Source organism: Mirounga leonina, unplaced genomic scaffold (genome assembly GCF_011800145.1).
Source record: "Mirounga leonina isolate KUSES-001 unplaced genomic scaffold, KU_Mleo_1.0 Mir_376, whole genome shotgun sequence".
Taxonomy (NCBI): Eukaryota; Metazoa; Chordata; class Mammalia; order Carnivora; family Phocidae; genus Mirounga; species Mirounga leonina.
The window spans coordinates 10,927,767-10,955,149 of NW_023270718.1; the positions used below are offsets into that span (position 1 = coordinate 10,927,767).

At 43.8% G+C, this 27,383-nt stretch overlaps 1 protein-coding gene across 1 annotated transcript; it reads right to left on the reverse strand.

Moving 5' to 3' along the window:
* Positions 1-932: 932 nt before the first annotated feature.
* Positions 933-25,899, reverse strand: LOC117997835 (zinc finger protein 501-like). The gene is made up of 5 exons (XM_034986314.1): positions 25,616-25,899; positions 8,851-8,931; positions 5,330-5,648; positions 3,895-4,021; positions 933-3,020 (listed from the first exon to the last, which is right to left on the reverse strand). The coding sequence occupies exons 3-5, from the start codon at positions 5,360-5,362 to the stop codon at positions 1,738-1,740; spliced, it is 1,443 nt and encodes a 480-aa protein (XP_034842205.1). The 5' UTR covers positions 5,363-5,648; positions 8,851-8,931; positions 25,616-25,899; the 3' UTR covers positions 933-1,737.
* Between the last annotated feature and the right edge of the window lie 1,484 nt (positions 25,900-27,383).

The following is a 27,383-nucleotide window of genomic DNA, read 5'->3' on the forward strand; positions in this document are numbered from 1 at the left end:
AAGCCCTCCAGAGGCTGCTTGGTTTTTCCTTTTTCAGTTGTGCTGAGTGGGCGGCTGGCTGTAAAGTGACTTTCAGGTGTTGACAATAAAGATGGACGGGAGCCAGAAGATGGAGCAACTATAACCCAGGTGTTTCAGACTTTTCTTTGTTGGACATGTTTAATAAAGCTTCGGCTCGGGTCGTGATGCCAGGGTTGTGGGATTGAGCCCTGCATTGGCTCCCTGCTCAGTGGGAAGACTGCTTCTCCCCCTCCCACTCCCTCTGCTTGTGTTCCTGTTCTTGCTTATCCCTCTGTGAAAGTCTTTAAAAAAAAGATGAAAAGGTGTAGATTATGTGTCCAGGGGCTGAACCTAAGAACCAGGTTCCACACTGGGATCATTCTTCATGTTGGGGAGTTAGCTGTGAATATTTTTGAGTGAGTTAAGATCGATCTCTGGGTCAGAGCCGGGGGGGGGGGGGGGGGGGGGTTGAGGAACAGTCTGGGCCAGTGACTTCTTAGCTTTAGAAAGGCGGTCCTAGTATCTACAAATCCTGGGGGTGAAGGGTGTGTGTTGTGTTTTGATTCCGTTTTACAGGGTTTTGTTTTGGGGTTTTTTTTGTATTATGCTTATGAGTCTTCCATTTCAGGATTTTGGGGATAATAGGTCTGTTTTTTGACTTTTCACCCTTGAAAGCAGTACTTTTTTTTTGTCCCTAATAAAGTAAAATATTTAGACTCTCTTAAGTTTGTTTCTATCCAGAACATGTTTGTAAAAATCTAGTCAAGACAATATAAACAAATGACTACATGGGGGGAAAGGGGTCCTTAGAAAGGTCCATTTATACGTTTGAAGTTTTATTTGTGGTGGTCAGCAGCATAGATAAATGAAGCAACATCTTGGTTCTCTCAAAATAATCAACATGAAAGGAAAATGGTTTTTAAAAGTAAACATTGGAGTTATATATATATAGATTTATTACCATCTGTGGTTCGGTTATACAATTAATATGTGCAGTTTTACAGCCTGTTCATTAACCTTCAATAAAGCTTTATTAAAAAAATCAAATAGAGGTCTTAGGTCCCCCCACTTTTTTTTTGCACAAAAGTCCATCGCCCCTCATTGTACGTCAGGGAAGGGATGCCCTGCATCACTGAGAATTCAAGATAATTTTGATCCTGGTGAGCAACATCCTGTTGCCATTTTCTGGACTATAAAACTTAAGTCTGAGAACAGCCTCAGGTTCCTCAACTACAGATGTGGAGTATTATAAACTTGAACCACAGGCATGGTCACTGGAATATCTGTGGATGTAAGTTCCTGTATCATCCTACAGTCCTGTTTCTGTACAAGTCACCTGGCCCCTCTATGTCCTCTTACTACAAGCAGTGATACCCAGAAAAGTGAACCCACACATGAAGGCACATGATTCCTTTGCAGTACTTGGGACTTTCCCCCACCCTAGTGTTCCACAGTATGTGGTGACACAGAGATTATGCTGTTCTCATGGTACTCTAGGAGGCCTGGGAAGGTAAGTAGTATTTTGAACTCCCACCCCCCCAAGCTTCATCAAAACTGGGTCAGAAACTTTGTGAGGAAGAAGGGAAACAGCTAGCCCTTCATTCAGAAAGTTCAAGAGAGAGGAGGGGAAGTCTTTGGGGGGGCTCTCTTACCCCTGGTTTATATAATATCCTAGTTGGTTCCCTCATAGTGAATGTTAGACCTTATAGGGAAGGCTTTCCCACTGCATTCATGAGGTTATCTGGTGTGCAGTTTTCGGTGCTGAATGATGTGGGAGCTTTGGCTGAAGGATTTCCCACACTCCCCACACTCGTAAGGCTTTTCTCCTGTGTGGACTCTCCGGTGCTGGATGAGGTTGGACTTTTGGCTAAAGGATTTGTCACACTCACTGCACTTATAAGGTCTGGCTCCAGTGTGAATTCTCTGGTGTTGATTGAGAGTGGACCTGTGGCTGAAAGATTTCCCACATTCGCCACACTCATAAGGCCTTTCTCCTGTGTGAATGCGCAGGTGCTGAACAAGTTTGCATTTGTAGCTGAAGGATTTTGCACATTCATTGCACTTGTAAGGCCTGGCTCCGCTGTGAATTTTCTGGTGTTGAATGAGGTTGGAGCTTTGGCTGAAGGAATTCCCACACTCCCCACACTTGTAAGGCTTTTCTCTCGTGTGAACTCTCTGATGTTTAATGAGAGTAGAGCTGTAGCTGAAGGCTTTCCCGCATTCACCACACGCATAAGGCCTCACTCTAGTGTGAATTTGCAGGTGCTGGACAAGTCTGAATTTGAAGCTGAAGGCTTTTCCACATTCACTGCATTTATAAGGCCTTGCGCCAGTGTGAATTCTGTGGTGTTGAATGAGATTGTAGCTTTGGCTAAAGGATTTCCCACATTCATTACACTCGTAAGTCCTTGGTCCTGGGTAAGCTCTCGGGCAATTAGTAAGGGTGGAGCTTTGGTTAAAAGGTTTCTCACAGTTATCCCAGTCCTGATAACCTTCTCTGGTGTGAACTTGCTGATGCTGGAAAAGTTTGTATTCACAGCTGAACGATTTCCCATAGTTGCTGCATGTGTGAGGACTTTCTCTACCCTGAAAGGACTCCTCAAGTTCCAAGCTGCTGTGTGGATTGGCCCCTTTGAGAGTGGCCTGATGCTGGAGAAGACTCAATATGGCCAGGAAGTCCTTCCCAATTTCCCCACAGGGGAAAGGCTTCCCTGACACATGCAGTTTGTAGCTTGTCACAAGCTCCATGTCCCATCTGAATGGCTTCTCTTCGTTGTGCTGGTGGTGCTGGTGAAGATCTGCACTGAACCACAGTCGTTTCCCACATGCCTCGCAGGTGTAGGATTTCTGCCCAGGATGTGATTCTTGGTCCTCAGCCATGTACAAAATGTCTCTCCCAAGCAAGACACACTTCTCACAGGGCTGAGCTCTCCAAACGGAGGAATCTGGACTTGGAGTCTTGCCCAGTGCCATCTGTTGCACAGAAACGGCCTCCTCATCCTCCATTCCATACCAACAACCTGAAAGTACAGAAATGCTGGTGTGAAATGTGTGTTATCTTTGGTGGAAGCGGTCACAAATCTCTGGCGTGCACAGTTGAGTAAGGCCACTGGATATGTTTTCAAAAAGAGGGTGTTGGGGTCAGGTTGATAAAAGGGGCTCGAGTCCCGGAACTGTAAAGTCACAGGTGTTAGGGAGGCCTCACAAGATGGGGGGGGGGGGGGGCGGCGGTGAGGTGTGTGAAGCACAGGAAGCAGCAGCAGGGTCTCAAATTCACTCCTCTGCCCCGGGCCTGCAGCAGGGCTGGGAGTGCTGGGTGGAAGTTTAGGCCTAGGGCCAGGAACAGATGGTTGCAAGTGACTAGATGGCTAGGCAAAGACTAAGGAGAGGTGTATCCTAATGTTGAGAAACAGGTGTGAAGGTATGAAAGGTGGAAGCAGTGCAAGGGGTTGAAAACTGAGGAAGAGGAAAGGAAAGGGAGAGAGAGGTGTGGGCACTTCCATCAAGGATCCTGGACTCCTCTAACCCCCAGCTGAAAACTGGGGCTTGGATGAGGCAATGACAGGACCAGTGATGCCCCAGAGCAAATTCTATGCAGTACCAAAACCAGAACATACTCTAAGCAGACCCCACGGGAACAGCCCATCGTCCTCAATGCAACTGGGGGCCTCAGACAAGAAGAAACATGAGCTTCTAAGGAGAAGGGAGAAAACCTGGGCAGGTGCCATGGGTGTGGACAAGAGTGGCCAATGCTAATCCATCAGGCTCCTGGGGGCTTTGCAGGCAGCTTTACAAGAGGGTTATTGTTGAGCCCACTCCTAGTGATGGCAGTACCCATGACCCAAACGTGAGAAAAAAAGCAGAATCTGGCTGGGGGAGGGGTGGGGTTCTTACCCAGTGAGATCACAAGTGCAAAGTTCTCCAGCATCACATCATGATACAGGCATCTCTGAGTCTCATCCAGAAGCCCCCACTCCTCCCACGAGAAGTATACAACCACGTCTTCAAAGGTCACACTACCCTGCCATGATTGGGGAGAGATGAAACCACAAACAGCCGTCCTCCAAAGCACCCACACTCCAGTCCCGGCACCCGCCTGCCCCACTCATCCTCCTCCCAGGCCTCCCACCTTAGAGGACATGTCCAGCCCTCTAAACAAGAGGCGTGGGGGCAGACAGAATCTTAAGCTCATGGCCAGGGGGCAAGGCCTCAACAACCTCCCCAGTGCATCCACCAGGCACAGCCAAAGACAGCCTGAACTACTGCTCCTCAGTCCCTAATACCAAGGAGATGGGAGCCATGAGCTCACACAGCTCTTTTATAGCTTTATGGCATCATGCGTGCTTGGCAAGTCAGAGCCCACGGCCTAGGGCAGCCTCAGGTCTACTATCAAGGATACTAGAGCAAGCCCACTAAAATTTAAAATCCAATATCCCTATATCCAGATATGGGGAATGAATATTTAAACAGAACACCCGGCCAAGTATTTAACCGTATTTAACCCTTAAATTAAGCTCATCTACCAGGCTCCAGGTAAGGATGCCATCAATAAGCAGCAGCTTGTTCATGTCTTCTCTTCCCCTCGAAGTCTTCTGTCCCTTACCTCTGTTTGAGAGACCACTTGCTGCAAAAAGCAGGTCTAGACTCTCAGTACCCATCCTCTTCTGCTGAGCCTTTTAATAATCTTCTCACCATCATTTGAATTTCCCTTCCTCCATGTGACACAAAGTTCCACCTATGTGTCTAAGGCTGAACCCCACCTCAAATCTGTAGACTTTTATATCCAGCTGCCCACCTACTGCCGGCATGGAGTAGTATTTTCTGAAACCTGTCAGGCTCTCTTAATATGGCTGCTGAGACAAAAAGCCCTGGGGTCATCCCTGTCTCCTCCTGTTGTGTCTACCTTACTCTCTTAAAACCCACCCAACACTTTCTCTTACTTCCAGGGCCACGATTTACATCTCTGCAGTAACGTAAGATCCAAGCCGTCAGAAGGAAAGAACTCGTACAGCTCAGCCATACTGGTAGCTGTGTCCCATGACCACCTCATTTTGCTGACTTTTGCTAGACCTGCAAACACTTCCACCCATATCACCTCTAGTTTGATGTCATTCCACCGTCCTGGACACCCTCCCCCTTACATGTCGGGCTCCAAAGGTGCTTCATCAGTACATCAGTAGAGGTGTGGGGCTCAATGAGCTCCCATCTCCACTGTTCCTGATTGTCCCTCGGCCTGTGAATCCAGGCCTTTCCCTGCTTATGGTGGAGACCAGGTTTGGCCTGGGCCGCAGCGATGCAAGCAGGCATCTTGAGGGTCTTAGGCATTTACCTGAGGTGGGTCCCTGGGTGTGGCCGCCGCCATCGGACTCTGTGGGAAGAGCAGGGCCGGGAGCAGTGCAGTGCCGCGGGGATGCCTCCTCTCGTGCCTCCCCAGTCGTCACCTTGTCCTGACCCTGTGCTCTGGAACCTCTGAACAGGAAACAGACCTGAGAGCTGCCAAAACAACTGCCACAAGGACCCCGGAAGTCCTGCCCCGACGTGATGGCACACACGGAAACGCCCGTCTCCTGGACCTTCATTGGCTCCACGCGGGCGTCACTCGGTGCACGGTCCTCTGGGCAATGCCGTTCTTTGCACTCCACAGGCCTCTGCGAAGGGTGCCACACATCAGAAAGTCCTGGGCCACTGGGAAGTGTTGTGAGGGGGCTGTGTCCTGGGGAGTTGCCTGCAACTGATCACTTTAATGTTTTAAGCACACTCCCAAAGGTTACAAATCCAAATGGACGTACCATTCCATAGAGTTACTCATAACAGTGTGTCTGACCTTGGGGGGGGAGAAACTGGGAAGGATGTGACCTCACCTCCTACTTTTTTGCTTTTCTCAAGGTGCACTGCCCATTCTGTGCTTTTGTCCAACATCAGAAAGCCACTGATTCTGGTATTTGGAGGAGTATGAGGGGGACTATAATAGCCTTAAAGCCACGAAAGTGATTCAAAGCTTTCAAAACCAAATTCTCAATGCACAGTGGTCTCCAGACTTTGCAAATGCTAGTTGTTAAGTTCCAAACCAAATTCCATGTCCTATTAGAGATTCACTGACACCAGCTGTGCCTCCCTAGCTTACAGAGCTTTATGCAGAACCCACCGTAAAAGGGATACTCCCTTGCAAGGACTGAGAATACACGAGTACTCACTTCCGTAGAGGTAGTTCTATCTACCTAGGAGGTTTGAACAGATGAAGATACAAATCCATTAAGGACAGTGTGAGCTACTTACTCCTGAACTGAGGTGCCACAGAGCACATACCTAGTCTTATTTTGTCACAGTGATTTGGTAATCTGCATGTATATGAATGATATGGCATCACAGATGCTAAGAGTTTCTCACTGGAAATGCCATGTAAATTGAAGCGCCTGGGAAGGAGAAGCCCTCCCACAAGTGTGTGTGTGAAGAACATTCCCAAAACAATTGCATGAAGAATTTTTTTGGCTCTTAAATTAGAAAACACTCTAAAGCTCATAACTAACTCTCCTGTGGAACAACTTAGCAGGTTTGTCATTTCCAGGTAATGAAGCCCTAGTCAAAGGGCCATCTGGAATTGATAAATGGTGTGGTATCTGTTCTGACGGCTCCACCTTCAGGCTTCCTTATTTCCCTCCGACAAGACAAGAGTGAAATTATGCCTATTAATAACATTAGAACACAAGTGAAAAGAAGGGCCTTGTACATCTTTCACTTTAAATCACAGAAATGATAGCCAAGTGTAGCCCAGTTGTGAATGCAAAATAACCACAAAAAGCCTTTGCAGGGAATAAATAAAAGTTAAAAGTGCTACTCCAGTGAACACACAAATGGAAAGAAAGCAAAACAGCAAGCAAAACAGCCTTACTACTGATAAGAAAGTTGTAGTGCTCTGCAAAGAAGATCAAAGTGGCCCCAAAGTTCCCTTAAGCCAAAACCCTTAACTGTCTCCAATTCTAGGAAGGCTGAGGTGAGGAGTCGGCAGAAGGACAAGCTGAAAGTCAGCAGAGAGGCTGGCTCCTGAGGTTGAAGGAAAATACAAGGTGAAGCAGCTAGTGCTGATCTGGACAATTAGTTGAGATCAGTCGTGAAGGTGGCTACACTAAACCACAAATTTTCAAGGTAGACAAAACAGCCTTCTATTGGAAGATGCCATCTAGCACTTTCAGAGCTAGAGATGTCAAGCCTGCCTGGCTTCAGAGGAGAGGACAACTGTCTTGTTAGAGGCCCAGTGTTAAGCTGAATCCACTCTGCCTGAGGTATAAATGGAACAACAAAGCCCAGATGACAGTACAAAGCCCAGACCCGACTGCTCCCTGACAATGCACCTGGTCACCCAATCACCCAAGAGCTCGGATGGAGATGCTAACGCAACATCCATTCTGTAGCCCATGGATGAAGGAATAATTTTTGACTTTCCAGTCTTTGTTAAGGCGAGAGAAGGGATTTAGGACTTCCATGGAAGAAATAACAGTAGATGTGGGGTGGAAAGTGCAAAACAATTAGAAGTAAAGAAGATGTGACTGAATGGCTGTAAGGTACAATCTCATGATAAAACTTGAACGGATGAGGGGCGCCTGGGTGTCTCAGTCGTTAAGCGTCTGCCTTTGGCTCGGGTCCTGGGATTAGGAGGCCTGCTTCTCCCTCTCCCCCACTCACCCTGCTTGTGTTCTGTCTCTTGCTGTGGAATCTATTCCTGGTGAAGATGCTGAAATGACCACTGACAAAGAAGGTTTTTCTGAAAGGAAGAGTCAACTGCTAGGGTAAACTTCATTGTCTTATTTTAAGAAATTGCCATAGCCACCCTGAGCCACAAACAAAAAGATGCGGACTCGCCGAAAGCTCAGATGAAGGGTGTGCAAGAAAATATTTTTCTTAAGTAAGGTCTGAATATTGGTTGTTTTTTTGACCTAATGGTTTCTGTACACTTAAAAGACTACAGTGTAAAGGGTAAACCTAGCTTATTGTTATATATGTACTGGGAACCCAAAAACTTCATTTGACTTGCTTTACTGCCGCGGTCTAGAACCAAATCTATGCCCGGTGATGGCTCTAAAAATGTACGCAGCAGCACAGGCAGAAAGGAGCCTTCCTTGGAGCGTCCATTATGTGACAAAAGCAAAAACTTTTTAGAAAAGGAGTGTCCTCCCTCAGAAGACAGAAAGTTGGAACTGAGCTCGAACTACACGAATCAACCTCCAGCTTTCTCCCATTTTTTAAACCTCTTGTGCTCAGAGTGTATAGGGAAAGAGGGAAAGAGGTCCCTACCCAAGGAATGTGCTCTTTTCCCTGTCATTCGTAGCATTAGATTAAAAATGCTATTTAGACAGACATTTATTATTCATCACAGTCCACATGCATTGTCTCTTCACACAACATTTTTCATCCAATGTGTTCATAAAATAAATATGCTGGGTATTAGTTTAAAATTCAAATCAGCATAGGATTTCTACTGTCAAAAAGCCAAAATCATGAAATTCTCTCTGAATTAATTGCTTACACAATGGCTCCTTTTGTATCCTACAACTGTTACTCAACACTGAATTTAAAATTATTCCCAGCAGATTAACTGGCACAGTTTATGAGACTACAAATATTTTTTAAAGTGTTACTAAATACTACACAATTGCATATTCTGGAGGGAACTTAGAGCCCAAAGACGCTATGTGGAAAAAGTTTTCCTTGCCCCCAAAGCAGAACAGAGAAACACGTCTGTCACTGCTAATGAAGTAGAAAGGGCAGAAATGTTGAGAAAGATGAAGACACAAGGGAAGGGAGGTGGTCGTGAGCCGAGAGCTCGGATTCACAAACAGGGTCAAACATACTCACCAGGATCAGGATGGTGCATACGGCCCTCGCCTCACAAGAAGAGAGCTACTGCTGAGAAGGTAATGACCCCTCTGCTTGTATCTGGAAAGAACAAAGACAAGGTGGAGTCAAGCCCACCATGAGGCTCAAGCACATTATATCAATATCCCCGATGCTGTAAAGTTTTGATGCCTCCTAAGCTGCTCAATCTGTCTGCAACAGCGCAGGGAAAACGTGTCCATTTCCCTCAAGTACTTAATGTTCTGCTTCTCAACAAAACTGATACGAACTCATGTAGAAATGTCTGAGGTAAAGGGTGAGGCATCTCCAAGGACCCCAACTCTAGTCTGAGAAAGACAATATTCTGACTTGAGTTAGTGGAAACTACCTTATCAATTTAGACAGCATGCTAAGGCTGACTTTAGTGATGAAGAAAGAAAGAGTACTGGGCCAGCAGACTGGGTCATTATCATTATTCCTACCAGAGAATTTCTTTGTTCACATAATGAAACAAATTGTTTCAATTTAAATTATATATTATAAATTATAGAACAATTCAACAATAAGTAATAAATAGAAATATTTATATTATAAATGGAAAATCAGTCTGTGTGCTTAATAAAAATAAAAAAATGAAGCCTATATTCACAAATCAATGTTCACAGTATCTTTACTCATTATATAGCACAGTACTAGGAACAAATGTCAACGGATGAATAACTGAAAAAATTCTTCAACATCCATACAACGGAATACTCTCAAGCGTGTTACATTTAGTAGGAAAAAATTTCATAAAACTACAGAGATGGAGAATGGATTAGTTCGTGCTTTTCAGAGGACAGGGAGCGGGGTGGAGTGTAAATTGGTGTGAATACAAACAGCATGAGAAAGTTTTTGCAGTCACAAAACCAGTTTTATATCTTGATTGCATTGGTGGTGATCTGAATCTCTGTATGGGGAAAATTTTGTAACAGTACATACACATGTGCAAGTTAGAAACTGAGTAAGATCTATAGCTACCTAAGAGGTCATCATTTTGGGAGGCTGGGTGAAGGGAACATGGGACTTCTATACTATTTATGCTGTGAATCTATACTTATTTTATTTATTTATTTATTTTTAAAGGTTTTATTTATTTATTTGACGGAGAGAGACACAGCGAGAGAGAGGGAACACAAGCAGGGGGAGTGGGAGAGGGAGAAGCAGGCTTCCCGCGGAGCAGGGAGCCCGATGCAGGGCTCGATCCCAGGACCTGAGCCGAAGGCAGACGCTTAACGACTGAGCCACCCAGGCGCCCTCTATACTTATTTTAAAAAGAGAAGTTAAATTTATTCATTTGAGAGAGTGAGTGCACAAGTGCGGGGGGAGGGGCAGAGTGAGAGGAAGAAGCAGACTTCCCACGGAGCAGTGAGCCAGGTGTGGGGCTCAAGCCCAGGACCCGGACATCATGACCTAAGCTGAAGGCGGACACTTAACCATCTGAGTCACCCAGATACCCCAAGAGAAGTTAATTTTAAATCAAGAATATAACTGCTGCAAACAGATGACAACAGCCATGGAGAGGACACCGCGCCCCTCTAAAAGTGAAGTGTGGTTTGCGCACAAATCAAAAAGGAAAGATTTCCAAAAGCCTTTTAGCATTATGGATGTCAGACCAGAAATTATACATTTGGGAAAAGTACTTCTGTTTCACAAATGTATTCTCCTTAAAACCAAACAGGACTACTTTGACATTGCCTGAGCACACTTCAGATCTCTCTGCCGGAGTTGCTTTGTCCTCAAATAGCCACGTGAAATGCTTGCTGCCAAGTCCTTTCATGACAGCCCTATTTAAAACAATAGCTGAAAAATGCACTCTTAGTGTACAGTTCTACATGTTTTGACAGCATAGTCACAAATTCATAAATTTACAGAATAGCCCCGTCTCTCCACAAGTCCTCCCTACCCCAGCCTTATGAAACCTTACAATGTGATGTCTGTCCCTCAGGTTTTAGGCACACACTTTTCCAGACAGGTACCCTACAAAATGTTGATGTGATTCCTCATGGATGTTCACATGTGCTTCTGCAGCAAGCGTGTCTGCCAGCTCCACCATCTGCATGCATGCGTGCATAGTCCTGTGTCTGTGTATTTGTGCATAAGTAGGGAAGGGTATTGGTGACTGCTCCTAAAGCTGATCCAATTGTATATCCTGAAAGATTCGGTTATTCTGACTCAAAGTAGTGCAATTGCATATAAATGCATCAAGGCCCCAGAATGTCTCCCAAGTCATTCACAAGGTTCTCCTAAGAGCCTGAAGCTAAGTGGACACTTACCTGTATACCAGTATTTTGTGTGCTTTCAGGTTTTATCCTACCAGCAGTCAGCTAAGTCATAAATGCCCGTTTCTTTTTATCCTTCTTTATTATAAAGAATAACCAGGATTGCAAAACATGCTCATAGTGCTTTCTAGTATACCTAGAGTTCCCTGACAGAGCATAGGATATCCAGTTTAATGTAAGTTTCAGATGAATAATTTTATAAGGTATATTGCAGGGGACATACAGTAAAAAAAAAATATTGTTTATCTGAAATTCACATTTAAGTGAGCGTCCTGTATTTTTATTTTCTAAATCTGGCAACCCTAAGTATGCTGGTTGGTAATGCACTATTTCAACTGAGTGTAATTTTAAAATGTTAAACTGGCCTTTTTAGTTTCTTATTATTGCTTAAACACTACAAACTTATTATATTACAGTTCTGGAAGTCGGAGGTCCAAAATGGGTCTCACTGATGTCAGCACGGCTAACTTCCTTTCTGGAGGCTCTAGGAAAGAATTCATTCTTTTGCCTCCTTTAGAGGCCACCCACAGACCTGGGCTCATGGCCCCCTTCCATCTCAAAGCCAGCAATGGCCAGCTGAGTTGTCCTCACCCTGCATCACTCAGACACTTTCCATTTTCTGCCTATCATTTCCCCATCCAAGAACCCATATGATTACACTGGGCAGGCTCAGGTAATCCAGCATCGTCTCTCTACTTCTAGGTCAGTTGATCAGCACTCTTTACCTACTACTACCTTAACTCTCCTTTGCTGTGTAAGTGGGACATTATTCTACTTATCCCATTGGCTTAGAAACTACTGTAACTCCCCAAATCCAGCACAAACCTTCCCTCTCATTAACAATAACACTGGGTCATATGAGTTTAGGAATATCTGGTGCTGGGTCCACCTTAGGCCCTCCTAATATGACAGTGACTCCAAGAACTCCATCTTTTTAGGGGGTTTCTGCTTTATCCTTAACTGCATATTGATACCATTGGGCAGAGAAAGAGAAAAAAGAAACAAATTGTTTCCCCTCTTCTTCAGGATTCTATGCTCCCCCTTACTGCTTTCATTCCAACCATCCTCCTCAGATACTTTACCTTGCTGGAAGTAAATGTATTTTTTATTTATCTGTATCTTTGTGGTTGTATTAAGCTGTGAATACATTGAAAGTGTACAGTGTGGCAAGTTTTAACACAGATATATACCACCGAAACCATCGCCACAATCAAGACAGGAAACATATTCGTCGCCATCCAAAATTTTCTCATAATCCTTTCCACTACGTCCCTCACTCATTCAACCACCATTTTCAGGAAACCACTGATCTGCTTCTGTGATAACGGATTACTCTGCATTTTCAAGAATCTTAAATAAATGGAACGATGCTGTGTGTTCATTTTGTCTAAATTCTTCCACTCAGCCTAATTGTTTAGAGACTCATCCATGTTGGTGCATATATATCCCTATTACATTCCTATTAAGCAGTGGATATGTGCCCCCCAAATTCCTATGTTGAACCCCTAACCTCAATGTAATGGAATTAGAAGGTAGGGTATGGGGAGGTAATTATGTTAGATAAGGCCATCTGGTTGGGACTCTCATGATGCGATTACTGCCTTTATAAGACATACCAGAGGGGAAGATGGCAGAGTAGGAAGAGGAGGGCTCACCACCCACAGATGAACCAAGGCAACAACTACATATAACACAACTTACTCTGACAACGGCCTCAAGACCAGAACACTTACTCCACAGCTGAAGCAAAAAGCCAAACGGAGTAGGGTAGGAGGGGGGTTAGAGATGTGGTGCAGAACCAAACGCCTCGCACAGCAAACCACAAGTGGGAGGGATATCACAGGCACATAGGTAAGAGGATCAGTCCCCACATTGGGCACTCCTGACCCTGGGGACCTACACAGGAAGATGAGCCCCATAAAGTCTGACTTTGAAAATGAGCAGAGCTTAACTCTGAGATATCCGAAAATCAGCAGGGCTTAACATGGTAATGGGAGAGCCAGAGGCTACAGGAAATGGAGATTCTGTTCTTAAAGGGCCAGCATACCATAACACTCAGTCTGAAACCTAGCACAAAAGGCCGCAGTTTGAAAAGCACCTAGGTCACAGGTGAAGATTTACTAATTCTGGAGTATGTGCCAGAGAAGAAAGGATCTGGAGAAACCTTCTCAAGGCAAAGAAGTGCTGGCAGAAGGAAAAAAAAAAAAAGAAGTGCTGGCAGAGACCATTCTTCTGGCTCTCCTTCAGCCTAGCTGGCTGGATGCTTCTGGGAGCCAGTTCTGCTTCCCCGACCCTAGCATTCCCTTGCAAACCCACCCCACCTAAGCTACCCATCCCCTCCAAAGCAGCTCCTGTCTTGCCACAGCGCATGGGCAGCCCCAGCTGGGACAGGCACCTCTTCAAAGGGACTCCTGCCCCAGGGAGGAGGAAACGGCCCCACCCACCAGCATACCAGCAGCAGCTACAGCTTGGTCTCTCAGCCAGCCACTTGCAGTAGAATGGGCTGAGGGCCAGCCCCACCCACCAGCATGCCCACAGCAGTCCCTGGCCAGTTACAAAAGAGCTCCAAAAGCACACACAGGGGACACACCCTACAGTGACTGGTTCTGGTGACTGGGGGGACTGCACTACTGAGACCCACAGGATGCCATCTACATAAAAGGTCACTACTTTCAAGACCAGGACCTGTAGCTGACCTAATACATACAAACAAACAAGGAGTCAGACAAAACGTGGAGAGAGGAATATGTTTCAAATGAAACAAGACAAACCTCAGAAAAAAAGAACGAAATGAAACAATCTACCTGAGAAAGAGTTCAACGTAATGGTCCTAAAGATGCTCACTGGTCTTGACAGAAAAGTGGATGAGTTCAGTGAGAACCTCAATAAAGAGATACAAAATATAAGGACAGGGGCGCCTGGGTGACTCAGTTGTTAAGCAACTGCCTTCGGCTCAGGTCATGGTCCCAGGGTCCTAGGATCGAGTCCCATATCGGGCTCTCTGCTCCGCGGGAAGCCTGCTTCTCCCTCTCCCACTCCCCCTGCTTGTGTTCCCTCTCTCGCTGTGTCTCTCTCTGTCAAATAAATAAATAAAATCTTAAAAAAAAAAATATATATATATATATAAGGACACCTGGGTGGCTCAGTCAGTTAAGCATCTGCCTTGGGCTGAGGTCATGATCCCAAGGTTCTGGGATTGAGTCCCGCATCAGGCTCCTTGCTCAGCGGGGAGCCTGCTTCTCCCTCTGCCTGCTGCTTCCCCTGCTTGTACACTCTCTGACAAACGAATAAATAAGATCTTTAAAAAAGGGGGGGGGAAGAGAGAGAGAGAAAAGAAAAAAGAGAGATACAGAATATAAAAAAGAACCAGAAATGAAGAATACAGTAACTAAAATGAAAACCACACTGGAGGGAATCAACAGATCAAAGGATGCAGAAGAATGGATCAGTGATCTGGAATATATGGCAGTGGAAAGCACCCAAGTCTAACAACAAAAAGAAAAAAGTACTTTTTAAAATTGGGATAAGTTAAGGAACCTCTGAGACATTTACATTACAGGAGTCTCAGAAGGAGAAGAGAGAAAGAATGGTGCTGAAAATTTTCTTAACCTGGGAAAAGAAAACATCCAATCCCAGGAAGCACAGAGAGCCCCAAACAAGATGAACCCAAGCAGATCCACACAAAGACATGTAATAATTAAAATAGAAAAAAACCATGGGCACCTGGGTGGCTCAGTTGGTTAAGCAACTGCCTTCGGCTCAGGTCATGATCCTGGAGTCCCGGGATCGAGTCCCGCATGGGGCTCCCTGCTCAGCGAGGAGCCTGCTTCTCCCTCTGACCCTCCCCCCTCTCATGTACTCTCTCTCATTCTCGCTCTCTAAAAAAAAAAAAAAGATGATCTTAAAAGCAGGAAAAGAAAACCTAATAGTTACACACAAGGGAGACTCCATAAGGCTATTAGCAGAATTTTTTCAACAGAAATATTTCTGGCCCAAAGGGAGGGTCATGATATATCCAAGTACTGAAAGGAAAAAACCCTACAACCAAGAACGCTTTGCCCAGCAAGAGATTATCATTCAGAATTGAAGGAGAAATAAAGATTTCCCAAACAAAAGTTAAAGTTCATCACCTCTAAACTGGCTTTACAAGTAATGTTAAAGGCATTTCTTTCAGCAGAAAAGACAAAAACATAACTAGAAGAAAATTATGAAAGGAAAAAAGTTCCAGTAATAAATATAAATATATAATAAAGGTAGTGGATCAATGACTTATAAAGCTAGTATGAAGGCTAAATAGCAAAAGTAGTAAAATCGATTTTACCTACAAAAATAAGTTAAGCAATACACACAAAAAAAGATGTAAAATATGGCATCCTATACATAAAACATAGAGGGGGGAGTAATAAATGTAGTGCTTTTAGAATGTGTGTGAATTTAAGTGACCATCAACTTAACAGAGACTACTATATATTTGGAATGTTATATATGAACTTCCAAGGTAACCACAAAAACCAGAAAACCGTAGTACTAATGAAAGTCATCAAATCACAAGATAAGAGCACAGAAGAAAGGAACAGAGAAAAATTACCAAAAAAAGGGAAAAAAAATCAAAATGCAGTAAGTACATACCTACCAATAATTACTTCAAATGTAAAAGGACTAAGTGCTCCAATCAAAAGACACAGGGTGACTGAATGGATTAAAAAACAAAAACAAGGCCTATCTATATGCTGCCTACAAGAGACTCACTTCAGACCTAATGACACATACACACTGAAAGTGAAGGAATGGAAAGACATATTCCATGCAAATGGAAGTGAAACACAAGCTGGGGTAGGAATACTTATAATAAACAAAGTAGAGCTTAAAACACGGATTGCAATGAAAACAAAGAAAAGCACTGCATCATTATAAAGAAATTAATCCAACAAGAGAATATAACAATTGTAAATATCTATGCAACCAACACAGGAACACCTAAAAATATGAAGCAAAGATTAGCAGACATAAAGGGAGAAACTAACAGAATACAATGATAGAAGGGGACTTCAACACTCCACTTACATCGACGGATTGATTGTCTACACAGAAAATCAGTAAGAAACGGTGGTAATAGACCACAAAGACTTAAAAGACATATGCAGAATAATTCCATCCCCAAAGAGAAGAATACACATTCTTTTCAAATGCACATGCAACATCCTCCAAGACAGATCACATGTTAGGTCACAAAACAAGTCTCAGTGAATTTAAGGAAGACTGAAATCGTATCAAGTATCTTTTCCAGCCACAACAGTATGAAACTAGAAATCAATTACAAGGAAAAAAAATGGAAAAAACACAAACACATGGAGGCTTAACAACATGCTACTAAACAGGAAGTCAAAGAAATCAAAGAGGAAATTGAAAAACAACTGGAGACAAATGAAAACAAATGTAACACTTCAAAATCTTTGGGATGAAGCAAAAGCAGTTCTCAGAAGGAAGTTTATAGCAATACAGAACCTACCTCAAGAAACAAGAAAAATCTCAATCTAACCTTATACCTAAAGTAACTAAAAAAAAAAACCAAACAAGATCCAAAGTTACTAGAATGAAAAAACAATAAAGATCAGAATGAAAATAAATGAAATAGAGATTTAAGAACACTAAAAAAAGATCAAGGAAACTAAGAGCTGGTTCTTTGAAAAGATAACATAGATAAACCTTTTAGACAGACCCATCAAGGCAAAAAGAGGACTCAAAATCAGAAATGAAAGAGAAGTTACAACTGACATCACAGAAATATAAAGGATTCATTATATACCAACAAATTCCTAGAAAAATACAACCTTCCAAGACTGGATCACAAAGAAATAGGAAATTTGTACAGACTGTTTACTAGTCACAAAACTAAATGAGTAATCAAAAACCTCCCCAAAGGGGCGCCTGGGTTGCTCAGTCAGTTAAGCATCCAACACTTGATTTTCGCTTAGGTCACGATCTCAAGGTCATGAGATTGAGCCCCACATTGGGCTCTGTGCTGGGCGTGAAGCCTGCTAAGATTCTCTCTCTCTCTCTCTCTCTCCCTTCCTCCTCCACTCCCCCCCACCCGCCCCCAAACAACCCACAACTCCCAACAAACAGAGGTCCAGGACCCAGTGGCTTCACAGGTGAATCCTACCAAACATTTAAAGTGTTACCACCTATCCTTCTCAAACTACTACCAAAAAAAAGAAAAGGAATAGAAAGGAATGCTTCCACATTCATTCCTCAAAGTTACCCTGATACCAAAACCAGATGTAGATAACTACAAAAAAAGAAAATTACAGACCAATATCCCTAATGAACACAGATGCAAAAGTCTTCTACAAATTGCTAATTTAAACTAAACTAAATTCAACATACATTAAAAAGATCATTAACACCCGTTCATAATAAAAACTCTCAACAAAGTGGGTTCAGAGGGAAAATACCTCAACATAATAAAGGCCATATATGAAAAAATGACAGCTAACATCAAACTCAATGGTGAAAAGCTTCAGCTTTTCTTCTAAGATCAAGAACAAGACAAGGATGCCCGCTCTAACCAGCTTAATTCAATGAAGTACTGCAAGTCCTAGCCACAGCATTCAGACAAGAAAAAGAACTAAAAGGCATCCGAGTTGGAATAAAAAAAGTAGAACTGTCACTATTTATAGATGGCATGATACTATATATAGAAAACCCTAAAGACTCCTCCAACTAATAAATGAATTCATAAAGTTGCAGGATACAAAATTAATATACAGAAATCTGTTGTGTTTCCCCTCCCTCTGCCTCTCCAGCTCATGCTCATGCTATCTAAAATAGCTGAACAAATCTTTAAAAAAAAAAAGAGGGGGGCACCTGGGTGGCACTAGGTCATGATCTCAGGGTTGTGAGATAGAGCCCCGCATCAAGCTCCATGCTCCTTCTCCCTCTGCCCTTCCAACTCATGATCTCTCTTTAAAATAGATGAATAAATCTTTTTAAAAAAGAGAGAGAGAGCTCCGTCGTGTTTCTATACACTAATAACCCAGCAGAAAGAGAAAATAGGTTTAAAAAAAATCGTAATAAATAAATAAATAAATGATTGGGAAAACAATTCCATTTATGACTGCATCAAAAGGAATAAAGTACCTAATAATAAATTTAGGCAAGGAATAAAGTACCTCGTAATAAATTTAGGCAAGGAATAAAGTACCTAGTAATAAATTTAGGCAAGGAGGGGCGCCTGGGTGGCTCAGTCGTTAAGCGTCTGCCTTCGGCTCAGGTCATGATCCCGGGGTCCTGGGATCGAGCCCCGCGTCGGGCTCTCCGCTCTGCGGAAAGCCTGCTTCTCCCTCTCCCACTCCCCCTGCTTGTGTTCCCTCTCTCACTGTGTCTCTCTCTGTCAAATAAATAAATAAAATATTAAAAAAAAAAAAAAGTTTAGGCAAGGAGGTGAAAAACTCATATTCTGAAAACTGTAAGGCACTGATGAAAGAATCTGAAGACAATACAAATAAATGGAAAGATATACCATATACCATGTTCACAGATATACCATATACCCCTTCACGGACTGGAAGAATTAATATTGTTACAATGTCCATACTACCCAAAGCAATCTACAGATTCAATGCAACCCCTATCAAAATATCAAGAGTATTTTTCACAGAAGTGGAACAAAGAATCCTAAAACTTGTATGGAACCACAAAAGACCACAAATAGCCAAAGCAAGCTTGAGAAAGAAAAACAACACTGGAAGGATCACAACCAGATTTCAAATGATACTACAAAGCCACAGTAATCCAAACAGTATGGTACTGGCAAAAAATACACACATAACTCAAGGGAACAGAATAGAGCCCAGAAATAAACCCATGCTTATATGGTCAAAAATCCATGACAAAGGAGGCAAGAATATACAATGGGGAAAAAGAGTCTCTTCAATAAATGGTGTTGGGAAAACTGGCCAACTACATACAAAAGAATGAACCTGGGCCACTTTCTTACACCATACACAAAAATAAGCTCAAAATGGATTAAAGACCTAGAGGTAAGTCCTGAAACCATATAACTAAAAGACATACGCAGTAATTTCTTTGACATCAGCCTTAGGAACATTTTTCTAGATATATCTCCTCAAAAAAGGGAAATAACAAAAATGAACAATTGGGACTACATCAAACTAAAAAACTTGCACACAGCAAACCAAACATCAACAAAACAAAGAGGCAACCTACTGAATTAGAAAAGATATTTGCTAATGATATATCCAATAAGGGGTTAATATCCAAAATATATAAAGAACTCACACACCTCAACACCAAAACCCCCCAAACAATCCAATTAAAAATTGGTAGAAGACCTGAATGCACATTTTTCCAAAGAAACATACAGATGGCCAACACATATGAAAAGATGCTCAACATCACTAATCTTCAGGGAAATGCAAATCAAATCTACAATGATTTATCATCTCACACCAGTCAAAATGGCTAGTATCAGAAAGACAACTCTTGTGCATTGTGTGTGTTTGGGGGTGGCAGGGGGGATGTAAAGTGGTGCAGCCACTCTGGAAAACCATATGGAGGATCCTTAGAAAACTAAAAATAGAAATATATATGACCCAGTAATTCCAATTCTGGGTATCTGCCTGAAGAAAATAAAAACACTAATTCAAAAAGATATACGCATCCCTGTTTACCACAGCATTATTTGCAATAGATAAAATACTGACCCAACCTAAGTGTCCACTGATAGATAAATGAATAAAGATGTGGGGTGTGTGTGTGTATATGCACGCAAGGGAATATTATTCAGCCACTTAAAAAAATTAAATCAGGGGGCGCTTGGCTGGTTCAGTTGGTAGAGCATGTGACTCAATCTCCAGGTCGTGGGTTCAAGTCCACACTGTGCATGGAGATTATTTAAAAAAACAAGAAACAAAAAAGACAAGAGAAGACATCTTGCCATTCACAACAATATGGATGGACCTAAGGGGTATTATACTAAGTGAAATAAGTCAGAGAAGGACAAATACCATATGATTTCGGTTATGTGTGCAATCTACAAAACAAAACAATCAAACAACAGCACTAACAGAAGCGGACTTCTAAATACAGAGAACTGGTGGTTGCCAAAGGAGAGGAGTGTGGGGAGATGGGCAAAATAGGTGAGAGAGATTAAGAGGTACAAAATTCCAGCTCTAAAACAAGTCACAAGGATGAGAAGTACAGCACAGAGAATCACTGATAATACTGTAATAGCTTTGTTTAGTGATAGATGGTAAAGTATACTTATGATGAGCATTTTGTAATGTGTGTGTGTGTATAAAGATTTTATTTATTTATTTGAGAGAAAGAGAGACAGAGAGAGAGAAAGCACGAGCAAGGGGAGGGGCAGAGGGAGCCAAGCAGACTCCCTGCTGAGCAGGGAGCCCTACAGGGGTTCGATTCCAGGACCCTGAGATCATGACCTGAGCCGAAGGCCGACTCTTAACAGACTGAGCCACTCAGGCGCCCCTTTTGTAATGTAATAGTCAAATCATTATGTTGTACACCTGAAACTAATATTAATGTCAACTATACTTCAATTTAAAAAAGGCGGGGGGGCGCCTGGGTGGCTCAGTCGTTAAGCGTCTGCCTTCGGCTCAGGTCATGATCCCAGGGTCCTGGGATCGAGCCCCGCATCGGGCTCCCTGCTTGGCAGGAAGCCTGCTTCTCCCTCTCCCACTCCCCCTGCTTGTGTTCCTGCTCTCGCTGTCTCTCTCTGTGTCAAATAAATAAAAAAAATAAAAATAAAAAAGGGGGGGGACATCAGAGAACTTGCACTTCCTGTCTTTCCATCATGTGAAGACACAAGCCATCTGCAAACCAAGAAGAGTCCTCACCAGGAACCAAAGCAGTAAGCTCCTTGATCTGGACTGCCCTCCCAGCTTCCAGAACTGTGAACAATAAATTTCTGTTCTTCAAGCCACTCAGTCTATGGTATTTTGTTACAGCTGACTAAGACAATTCTTATTTATTTCTGAGTGGTATTCCATTATATGGAGGTACTATAATATGTTTATTCATTCAACTGTTTTTGATGGACTTTGGGTTTTCCCCCCTTTACCATTAAAAATAAAGCTGCTTTTAAACATTTGTTCACAGGTCTTTGCATTAACATATGCTTTTATTTCCGTTGGATAAATACCTAGGAATGGGATGGCTGGGTTGTATAAAAGCTGTATGTTTAATTTTAAAGACACTGCCAAATTGCCTTCCAAAGTGCTTGTACAATTTCCATTCCTACGATCAGTGGATGAGAGTTCCAAATGCTCTACATGCTTGACAACACCTGGTATGGTCAGAGTTTTTAATTTTAATGATTTTAAAAGTGCACAGTGGTTAAGTCATTATGGGTTTAAGTTTTCATTTTCCTAATGACTCTTTCCAGCATCTTTTTATGTAATTTTTTGCCATAAGTTCCTTTGGAACTATCTGTTCACATTTTTGGCCTTTTTTTTTTTTAATTGTTTGTAACTATTGAGTTATAAATGTTCTTTATATATTTTAGCTCCTTGTCCTCTGTTGGATATGTTTTGCAAATAAAGTCCCTCTCTTCTCCTTCTGGGCCTGCCATAATGCATATATTGGTCAGCCTGCTGGTATCCCATAAGTCCCTTAAGAGTGACTCCTCTGACTTGACAATTTCAAATGACCTGTCTTCAAGTTTATAGATTCTTTATTCTACCTGATCAAGTCTGCTACTGAACCCCTCTAATAAATTTTCCAGTTAATTGTTGTATTATTCAGCTCTAGAATTTCTGGTTGGTTCTCTTTTTTTTTTTTTTTAATTTTTATTTATTTATTTATTTATTTGAGAGAGAGAATGAGAGAGAGAGAGCACATGAGAGGGGGGAGGGTCAGAGGGAGAAGCAGACTCCCCGCCGAGCAGGGAGCCGGATGCGGGACTCGATCCCAGGACTCCAGGATCATGACCTGAGCCGAAGGCAGTCGCTTAACCAACTGAGCCACCCAGGCGCCCCTGGTTGGTTCTCTTTTACAGTTTCTATATGTTGATATTCTCACATTGTCCATGAATTGTTTTCTGATATTGTTGTCTGTGTTCTCTTAAGTCACTGAGCATCTTTAGCACAGTTGTTTTAAAATTCTGTCAAGTAATTCAGAGGTCTACATTTTTATAGGGCCAGTTTCCAGACAATTTATTTTGTTCTTCTGACTGGGCCAAGTTTCCTTATTCCTTTGTATGCTCTGCAATCTTTTGCAAAATTTGGGCATCTGAAAAAACAGCCAACAGTTCCAGTCATTAAGAACTGGGCCTGTGCAGGTGAAGACCTTCACTAATCTCCCTAGCTTAGAGGTTCTGGCGTCACTCAAATCTCTTCTGAGAATGCATATTCCCAATGCTTGTGTGTGTTAACTACAGCATATAGGATTGCCTTTAAATATCTTAGTTTCCCGGAGAGGCTCTTCCTTGCTTCTGTTTAGAAGCCACAGTCACTTCCTGCCCCACAGGAAGGCACAGGCATCTCCCTGGGTCTCCCCATGTTACCTACTGCATGGTATCCAGAGAGGTTCTTATAAAGCCAATCAAGACCCAATTGATCCTCCTCTGATGATCCTCACTGTCAGAGGCAGCTCTGAAGCCTGCTATGTAGTCCTCCCTGCTTCCTGCTTAAGTCTGTTTCTTGCTGGGGCGCCTGGGTGGCTCAGTCGTTAAGCGTCTGCCTTTGGCTCAGGTCATGATCCCAGGACCCTGGGATCGGGCCCCACGTCGGGCTCCCTGCTTGGCGGAAAGCATGCTTCTCCCTCTCCCACTCCCCCTGCTCGTGTTCCCTCTCTCGCTGTGTCTCTCTCTGTCAAATAAATAAATAAAATCTTAAAAAAAAAAAAAGTGTCTGCCTTCGGCTCAGGTCATGATCCCAGGGTCCTGGGATTGAGCCCCACGTCGGGCTCCCTGCTCGGCGGGAAGCCTGCTTCTCCCTCTCCCACTCCCCCTGCTTGTGTTCCCTCTCTTGCTGTGTCTGTTTAAAAAAAAAAAAAAAAAGTCTGTTTCTTGCTCCAACCTTCACAGCCCAGAATGACCTGCAGATTTCAGATACCCATGGCCTCATTCCATTTCTGTGCTGCACTTGCTGATCATTCTGCAGTCAGAACTTTCCTCTTTTGACGTAACCCTCATTCAAAGCCCAGCCCCACTAGCCACCCATCTGAGTCCTAGTGGTTCTCACGGATTTGCCCCTCTAACCTTATCCTCCAGACTGAATGAAATATCCCAGGCCCCACCAAGGTTGCCACAAAATCCACGAAGTCCTTTGAATGGAATAAATACTAGCTCCAAGGACTGAGTATTAATGTGCCAACTCCTATGCCTCTGTACCCATCTCATGTCCTCTCTTCTACTGGTACCCTTCATTAGTTCTGAGTCTACCCTGTCCTTGACATTTTCTCCCTTCGTGCCATTTACTTCTCTAACTTAATTAAGTATGTGAAACTCAATGCCATCAACCAGATATCCAAGCAAGAGGCCCAGTTCCCAGCCACCACCTTTCCTTCCCTAGTCTGGAAATGGTTTTACCGTCATTACCTAGAGACTGCCCCTCCCAAATGTAACTCACCTACCCGGACATATACAGTAGCCACAATATGTTGGATGTCTCCATCCTGAACTCCCCCCCAGAATTCCAGAGATGCGTGTCCAGCTGCCTACTTGGTGCCTTCACTCAGTGGTCTCTGAAACACCTCAGATCTTAAAAGAGCCAACAGAAAGTTCCTGATATCCCCAGTTAAAATTACTCTATGGTGAACTTCCCCTTATCAGTTGAAATTTTCATCCTTCCTGCTGCTTAGATCAAAACCTTAGGGTCATCTCTGAATCCTGTGCTTCACTTTCTCACTGTTCTAGAAAAAATGTTTATGTCCCCCCAAAATTCATATTTTGACACTCTACCCCCCACAAACTGATGGTATTAGGAGCTGGGGCCTTTGGGTGGAAATTAGGAAGGAGGCCCTTACTAGACACAGAACCTGACCATGCAGGCATCCTGATCTTGGACTTCTCACTTCCAGAACTGTGAGAAATAAATTTCTGTGGTTTATAAGTCACCAAGTTCGTGGTATTTTCTAATAGAGCAATACAAGCAGACCAATCATATGACTTCCCTTGCACATTAGGAAATCTAGTTGACTCTTAATAAAAACAGATCCAGAATCCAGCCACTTCTAAGCCACCACTCTGTCCCATGAACCCTCAACTGGCCCACTACAGTGGACTCCACCCTAGTTTACCTTCCTCTTCCCTCATCCTCACAATCTGTTCTCTACAGTGCAGCCAGATGAAGCCTGTTGAGAGCTGGCTAAGGTCATCCCCCTCCTCTAATCCAAAGTTCCCACCACCTCCAGTACAGATAACCAACTTCTCAGGCAGCCATTCCAGTCCTGAATCCCATCTTACTGCTCCCACCTGAAGGAAAGGGAATCTATGGTTTCCTTAATGCTCCCAGCTCACCTCTCCAAACATTTTTACACCCCTGTATTGAGAGAACACCTGTTTACATCAGCTGCCCAAAATGGAAATACCTCCATATAATTCCTCCTACGGACCCAGGGCGAAGGCCAGGGGTTTCTCCAGGGTCCCCAGACCCAAGGTCTGGAAGAATGGCATGTAGAGTCCCGGGACACTACAACGGAGAATATATGAGTGGGAGGAGGAGCCAGTGAGGGACCAGGACACCCTACACATTCCTGCGTAGGTTCCGTAAGTGTGTCTGTAGCCATGTTTTAACGGGCGGGTCACTGAATACAATGTAGGGTTTCGACGGGCTCAGACTCCTCTGTGTACCTACGCCTGGCCGGTAAGCCATGAATTTATAACTGGATGTCTACCTTTTATGCCTCCGTGTTTCATCTTACTAGCTCTGGGTCCTCGAAGATTCAGCCTCCTAATGCCTCCATGTCTCCATGACCCTCCTTCAGTCTGTTTTTCCAACCAACCACCTCTGGGAAGCTTGTAAAACCCTAATGTAACTCGTGTCGCTCCTTTGTGTAAAATTATCCTCAGCTTCCAGAGTCCTGAGAATGCAGGCAAAACCCTCGGCCTGCTATTCCAGGTGTGACTCCGCCTCAAACACTGTTCCCCGCAGGCACAACAGCCCCCAGCTCTCCCGAATACTCCCGGCTCGGTGGCACCTCCACGCCTCTGCACAGGTCGGTTCCTCCGCCGGTAACGCCACCGCACAGCGACTCCCAACAGTAAAACCGAACACGCCCCCACACCGAATCACGTCGGTAAATTAAACAGGGAAGCTGAGGTGTCAGGTTTATTCAGGGCCATTGTCAGAAACGGGACCCCACCTACCAGGGCCTCGTTATCCTAGACAGTAAGACCCGGGATGTGAGCACGTGAGCAGGCGCCCCTCAAGCGGAGCTTTAGGATCCGGGTGGCGGCGAGGGGCGGAAAACGCAGTATTTACCTGAGCCGGGTCCCTCAGCGCGGCTGCCGCCATCCGGGCCTGTGGGCGGAGCGGGGCCGGGAGCGGGCAGAAGGTTCTTACACCGGCCCCGGTGCGGGGCACCGCGGGCGGCGTCGCCTAGCTTCAGACCCGCCTCTGTATGGCTGGGTCAAGGACTCCTCTGAGTCCCTCTCCTGCAAGGCACCTCGCGCACACCCTGCGCTCCGGAACTTCTGCCCGGATGAACACAGGGGAGCAGCCAAAATGACCGCCCGGAGGAGGACGCCGGAAGTCCCGCCCCGCGCTCGGCGTCACACACGGAAGGCCCCTGTTCTGAACCTTTATTGGCTCAGCGAGGCGGCCGTTAGGCGCGGAGCCTACCGGTTAATGTAGTTCGCCTGGATTCAGACGCGGCGGGTAAGGGCGCTGGGCAGCCGACCCACAATTTTAGACCCGCAAGCTGCGCTGGGAGATGGTGTCCACAAGTCCAAGAGATTAAAAGGGTCCTTGTCCCTTCTTAAAGAAGCAGAACTCAAGTTTTGGGGGTAGTGTTGTGTGTTGCCTGTAGCTATTCACCCAATCGTGTGGGGACCTGTTACTTCGGACTCCGTGAAGTTCAGCTTGCTCCCAGAGGCTAAGCATATTTCAGATGCTCCCAAAGGCTGCAGACCCAAATACACTTATCATCGTGGTCATGCAGGCTCAAAATGTGTCCACGGGTAGCAGAAGCTAACACGTCACGTTGCATTTCAAATCCATACGCTATGAAGTGTTAGAGTTGGTTTTATCAGTCGCTCTATGTTTGATCAGGGACGAGAGAATAAACAGATTGGGTCATGACAGGAAATATTGTAGAGGGATGTTGGATACACTGAAGCAGGAATTCAAAGGTGAGCTCTGTAATGACCACAGAAAGTACCTCCCTTGACTGCATAGTAAATTACTGTGTTCAACTCAGCAACACGTTTATCTATTTGGTATCTTCTCCGATTGCCTGATAGTCACTTCCTTTTGGAAATCTGACATCAATTCAACAACATAACTGAGAGACGTGCTATTTTCATACTGGACAGTGGGTTCGGTGTTTACAGGTGTTAGCATGTATGAAAAGGGTGCTCTGATTTCCAAAATGCTGAGGGTAACTTAAATCTACGACCTCATCTCATTACTGGAAAGTGGTTATCATTTCCCCTGTGATTACAGGGAGTATTCTGCATGAGGAATTGGCACTATCTGAGAAAAAACAGCTGTAAAATGCAAATTACACAGCTATTAATAATGGCTATATAATGATTCAGAGATTGTGTCAGAAATGTCTTAGTGGAGATACCAGTGGATGGTAAAAATGTGAAGATCTTAAGAGAAATTGTTTTGTTTTGTTTTTTTAAGAGAAATTGTATCAGTGTCTGAGAAAAGATAGTTAAGCTGAGCATGTGACTAAAACAATCATTCTGAAGACTTTGTCTCCCAAATTTGATTCTTATTCATTCTTGAAATTGAGTGATACCAGCATTCAGGGAAAGCTAACGGGGACGTTAGGAATAGGTAGAATTGTAAAAATATAAAGGGAAGCTAAAGTGTCCTGTTTATTCACTGTTCTAACAAATAATCAGTGAGTGTTTGGCTTCAAGAACTTATTGTAGATGCATAGGAGACATTTGGACACAAAGGGACAAAAGACTCCTGCCCTCCTGGGGGCTATATTATATACAAGGAGGTCACAGAAATCATGAAAGAAGAAATGCTAAATCATACAGCATCTTGGAATGTGTTAGGCACAATGGAAGAA